The 6,000-nt window shown below is 39.8% G+C and overlaps 1 protein-coding gene across 1 annotated transcript; it reads right to left on the reverse strand.

Annotated features, from left to right (window-relative positions):
• Positions 1-4,740: 4,740 nt before the first annotated feature.
• LOC117144260 (partner of bursicon) lies at positions 4,741-5,419 on the reverse strand. Its single transcript, XM_033309362.1, has 2 exons — positions 5,094-5,419; positions 4,741-5,035 (listed from the first exon to the last, which is right to left on the reverse strand). Exons 1-2 carry the CDS (start codon positions 5,346-5,348, stop codon positions 4,865-4,867), a joined length of 426 nt encoding a protein of 141 aa, XP_033165253.1. The 5' UTR covers positions 5,349-5,419; the 3' UTR covers positions 4,741-4,864.
• Positions 5,420-6,000: the final 581 nt, after the last annotated feature.

Below are 6,000 nucleotides of genomic sequence, written 5' to 3' on the forward strand. Positions count from 1 at the left end.
TTTTTACTAGTCATTTGAAAGGTATAAATATCTATAAGTATGCAATGTTTTGCTTAAAATAAAAACCCTATCGCTTTTGTAGATCTTGCTTTTCTAAAGGTCTAAGTATTTGTTTTATTACAACGTTTAACTTTGAACTACTCAACAATATTAATGTATTCCTTGGTTAACAGCAATAATAATAAACCAAAATGCATATGTAATTATCCGCAGTGCTGCCATTTGTATGCTGTACCCTCTTAAAAGATGCTGCAGTCCTCGGCTGCATCTACTTACCCGTTGCTCGATTGCAGTTGAGCTTTCCCCCTTGCCACGCTTTCTCCTATGCTTTTCATCTTTTTACCCTTTGGCCACATTTTCCGGGCGACTTTCCCGTTGTATATGTGTATGAATTATGTGCTGCACACTTTTTAACCCCTGGCATATTTTACAAGCTGCTTTACTAGCCCCGTACTTATACTTTGCTCTCCAATAAACATACAAACGCACTTACCCAGTGTTTGTACATGGATGTCAGGAGTGTGTGTTTGTAGGGTTTTGTGTTTTTTTTTTCCTGCTCGTTTGTCGTGGCCTCAAGTACGCTGGTGAGTTCATAAATTTGCCCACTGGGGCGTATGAGTAATGTGCCAAAGGGGCTTCGTTTTCTTCATGTAAAAGTGTGTGCAACACACAAAAACGGTTGGGAAATGAAAAAATCTAAAAGCCATAGGCCAGCAGGCAACATATGCAGACTTCAATTTAATATACTTTACTTTCAGAATTTGTTTTCAAAAGGGGCGAAAAAGCTTAAAGCAAAAGAATGTAACTAAGCTGTGTCTTTAGATTGAATTCCGTTTATACAGGACAACCCTACTACGTTAGCTGTTAGAAACCTCAAATCTTTTTATTTTTTTAACTAAAATAAGTTAAAGAAAATCATTGAATTTTTAATACATCACGATGTACACCATGTTCTACAAGCTGCCAAGCATTTTAATTTCCTTTTCTTTGCAATCTCTAAGCATCTAATGTTTATTGCCCATTATTATAATTGCGCAATCTTTGCGATGCAAAAGGTGTCCCGGTCTTGGGCCAGTTTTCCTTCAGTTGGCCACATCCGGTCAACTGACGGCGTTTATCATAATTGCAGTTCATTTGCATGCCCGGGAAAATGCAGTTCGCTTTTCACATGTACACTTTTTGCCGCTGCTGCTGGTGCTCCTCTCTTCATCTTTTCTGCTGTCGCCAGTCGCCGCCTCTCATGCGGCAACAGCAACTGTCGCCGTTGCTGTCACTTGATGTCGCAACGCATTAGAATATGTTGCATGTTGCCCCTGTTGGCCCACTACCCGCTCGTCCCTGGCCAGCAACTGGCAACCTGCAACGGTTGCAGTTGCATATGCAATATGCAGGCGCGGGCAAATTTTTATCTTATGACAGCTGCTGCTACCTCTGTTTTTTTGAATGCCCTTACTGAGGGTACTTCAGTGTCTTTGAAATTCTGGGGAAATATTATTTACAGTTGGTTTTTGTCTTCAAAGGCCTAATAAACATTAAATATAACTGTTTTTTAATATTTAAGATTAAATTAATTTAAGTTATTTAATATTAAAAACGAACTAGTAGAACGAATTAGTAATTAGTTAACTCAAGTTACAAAATAATACAACTTTTCCTCTGTTTAGCTTTCTTCCGATAATGTACTATAAAATATGCTTTACTTTCCTACCAAGGTTTAATTTGTTGTTAGAGCATTTATTGGGTCGTTCTTTCGTTCCACTTGAGGCGCCTATGCTGATTCAGTTGCAGTTGCTAGTCGGAAAAAATATGTTGCTGTCGTGCCCGGATTGTTGCTGTTGCTGTTGCCTTGTCACATGTTATGCCCTACGCACATGCGGCTGGTGGCGTAGCAACACACAGAGTCACACAGTTGCTGCAAGGAGGAAAAGGCGCCCGAAAACAAATGTCAGCTGTAAAAATCATAAATTTAATGCAAAATGCAAAAACGCTTTGCGCTCCGCTGGGCTTTTGCTCTCTGACAGGTGACCCCTTGCACCTCGCAGTTGGTCCACCCTAGCTCATAGCACTCTGAATTTCTGCCGCTTCTAACTGAAATATGATATATGCGAGGTTCTGGGCGGAAGCTGCCACAATGCTGCTTCCTGAATACTCTAAATGAAGGAAAAATTAAGAATTTAGGATGGCTGTTATTAATGGCATGGATAGGTTGCAACACAGAACTTAAGCTTAAATGCTGTGAATAAGGAGAGATGATAGGCGAAAAATACCTAATCAACTCCTTCTATTGTGTTCCACAGACTTATTAATTAGTTGAGCTAAATCCATAAAATATTCGATATGCTATTGTACAGATATGTCGAATGGCATTAGGCTAAACTATAGTTATAATAAACACAACATAAATTTCAATCAGAAAGCGAAGCGATTTTCTTGTTAGGTTCCACACGCATAATACCATAGGTAAACAAAGAGATTTGAAAAAAAAGCAACAGAAATACCTTTGAAGATAAAGCCAATCAATGATGTCACGCCTTCTTGTCTTTTGGCCATTAATGTGGGCTGATTGTGTTTGAGGGCTGAGAGCTAATACGGCAGTGTGTCTTGACACTAAAAGCATTTTTCCGTTCGACAAAATCTTTGTTGTTTACATTTCGCCTTGAGCTTTCATTAAAAACAAACAGAAATATATTTCATCGAATGACAAACAATCAAATTAATTGCGTTTTTATGCAAATGCGAATGGAGAAGAAATAAAGAATTCGAAATGATGAAAATTAATTGCCAATATTAACGCGTTTTAACACAAAAAGTATGTTAGATATTGTATAAGCGATAACCAGCAGCATCAGCAACAATAACAATAAAGTAGCATTCAAGTAAATGTTTATATTTTTTGTCCCCCCTTTTTTTGTGAGCTTCAAATTTGTTATTAATTAACATTCATTAATTATCATCAAAGTGACTCGGAAGAATATAGCAACTTGGCTGCCTTTCGTGGCCAGCGCTTAATTTATAACTTATAAATATGCAGCAATTTATTTAACACGATGCATGCGTTCGATTTGGCTCACAAATGTGGCCAGTGAGTGAAATTTATTGGGGTATTTAGCGATCGGCTTTAATAATCTGCGCAAAGTCTTCCAAAAATTTTAATTTATATTTAAAAGCTCTTATAGTAAACCATACAGTACAGGAACATGTTTTTATCTTGATATTTTAATATCCAATTTCAGTTTAAAGTAATTTTCCCACTTGTTCTTCAGTTAATGGCTCAAATCGATGCACACTTTCCAGGTGATCCGCGATTGAAGCTAAATGAGTTATTCAGCACCTGCAATGGACCAGTAATTGTGTTGTTGTGGAAACCCGTTCGCTTATAGACTGTATAATTTGATTACCCTAATGAAATGTTAAAAGTTTTGAGTGATCATCTGATCCCAGGTAGTTTTTCGCTCACCGGTTATACGTGACTCCATCCGGGATGCAAGATTTGCCGAGAAATCTTGCTTGATGTATGTTATAAATATAAATATATAATTTATATTGTGTCGGCACGTTGCTGTTGATGGAGCCACTGACGCGCGATGCCACCCAGGAACCTCCCCCCTTGATCCGCCGCACCCCTTGGACGAATCTTGGATCCCCATCCAATATGGAGCTCAGCAGCTCTGGAAGATCACCGCGGTCCGATGTTAATGGGCGTGTCAACTAAATTATGAGTTTCGCACACACGAACGAAAGGCGGCAACTCAGTACCGACCGGTGGAGATCACATCCAGCTGGGTATTAAGTATATGGGGAGCAGTGGAAAAATGCTTAAGTAAATTACAGTGCGTGCAAATGTGCTTGTGAACATGAAATTATAATTTAGCCCCGAACCGAGCGTGTTCCGTTCCAAGCCGCTCCAATTTACAATTAGTCGATGTTCTACCCGCCCCGGTCCCCTGCCCCATCACTGGGGGCTTTAATCAATTCAGCTGGGTACTCGCATGTCTGAAATAAAATATAATAAAAAACGAGGAATAGGGAAAATAATGATGAAAATTAACAACCAGAAAGCGGTTTTCATCTTAAGTGCAGTTTATGCTTGATTATTATGTTTGCGGGACGAGTTTCCGGGTGGTTAGGCATCATGTCCCGCACAGATGCCAACATAAATATGGCAATTGCGAGTTCGCCTCGACCCTCTGACTAAATGAGTTAATTTGGTAGCCAGGTTGGGCCAAAAAGTCAATATGCTCGTTGCCATTTCCCTGGCCATTGGAAATGCCTCACAGAGGACGAGTGATGTATTCCATTTTGGTTGCAATCAATTTTTGGCCTCCAGTGATATGTCAAACATTTTCCGATTCAGGATTGCATTGCATTTTTTTGGCAAAATCAAAGTTCATGCATTCATGGAGTATAGCAAGTGCCTCTCAGCGAAATGTGTACTGTATTTTCAATCAAACAGATGTTTGTTAGCCTTTGGCTTACTGCATATCAATGCAGCACACAATATTGCAAGAAATAATAGCCAGCTCAAACATGAGCTGCTATCAGTCTAAAGTTGTAATTCAAACACGAAGATCAATTTTAAGCATAAGTTAAATTAAGGTGAAAAACTTGGAAAGGTCAAAATAGAAACTAATTATGTATTAATTTGCACATTGCTAAGTATAATAGGTATAATAATGGTTATATTAGAACTATATTAGAATAGACATTGACTATAAATTTATTTAACTAAAAAAGCTGGCATCATGTCTTTATTACTACGAAATATTTAAGAATATACAAGATTTTAGGTATAAGTATTTTAAGTATCTTTAATGAGGGGCAACTAAAACAAATGGATGCAAATAGCATAGTTTATGTTGAGGCATTAACGTGTGAAATCGCCACATTTGAAGCACTTGCACTCGGTTGGCTCCCGAAGACGTATGTCCATGCTACCCATTTCCGGCGAGGTCAAACGGGTGCCGTCCGGGTCATAGCAGTGGGTAAGAGTGATGACCTTTTCCTTGAGGAAGCTTTCGCGGCAGCAGTAGCACTCCTAGAACACATGGAAGTTTAGAGTCCGCTAACTCTATAGAGGCAAGATTGAAACTCACTTTCAGAAACCCCGTGGGCGTTATCACCGATGGTTGCACTTGACTGTTGCACAATCCCTCGCATTTGTTGACGATGACGTCGGCATTGCAGGTCCTCTGCATCCTGCCCAGCTCGTCGAACTCCTCCTTGATCAAGTGGATCTCCGACTTGAGAGTCTCGCAGTTCTCGTCGCCAGTGCCCTGGCTATATCGCAATGCCCTCAGGCATTGGGGCACTAGGATTGCGGCCACGAAGAGCAGTTCCTGGACATGCATGCTGACCCACTCCCAACGCCCAACTGTTTGGAATCGCTACACCCGGAGGCTCTTTTATACGGAAGAGGGCTGGACCCGATTGGATTCCATGATATATGTCAATGACTGGCTGATGGAATGTTTGTGTCCTGCCCAGCGGGTGAAAATTTGGTCGCTTAAGTTGCGGTAGGACATGGCAATTTACACATCACTTTTGTGCTCCGTTAATTGGTAATTAAATCAAACGACTTGACTACAAGTAACGATGTCGACTCTATCGATTCGATTTTTTACACGCTAAACCAAATCGATAAGTATGGAATAAAAATATAAAATTTAAAATATAAATTTAATAATATATAAATATTATATTATTGCTTATATTACAATAATTTATTGGTGTGAGCAATAAAGTGGCAAATACTTCCAGCCTTAATCTTAAACGCGCTTCTTATACAAGGGGCTTTCCCGCAATTTTCCGGCCACGTAAACAAAAAATGAAATTGCAATCTGTCTGAAGTTTTCCACCTCTCGTGTCTGTTATAGCCTGCTTATGGCCCTGTTGGCCCTCCTCCCCTGTTGGCATCGTCTTTGTCTCGCCCAATTCCGCAATAACCACATTCTCTCTCCCAGTATCTGTAGCTGTATCTGTATCTGAATCCCTCTGTGGGCC

The sequence above is a fragment of the Drosophila mauritiana genome, chromosome 2L, assembly GCF_004382145.1.
Source record: "Drosophila mauritiana strain mau12 chromosome 2L, ASM438214v1, whole genome shotgun sequence".
Lineage (NCBI taxonomy): Eukaryota > Metazoa > Arthropoda > Insecta > Diptera > Drosophilidae > Drosophila > Drosophila mauritiana.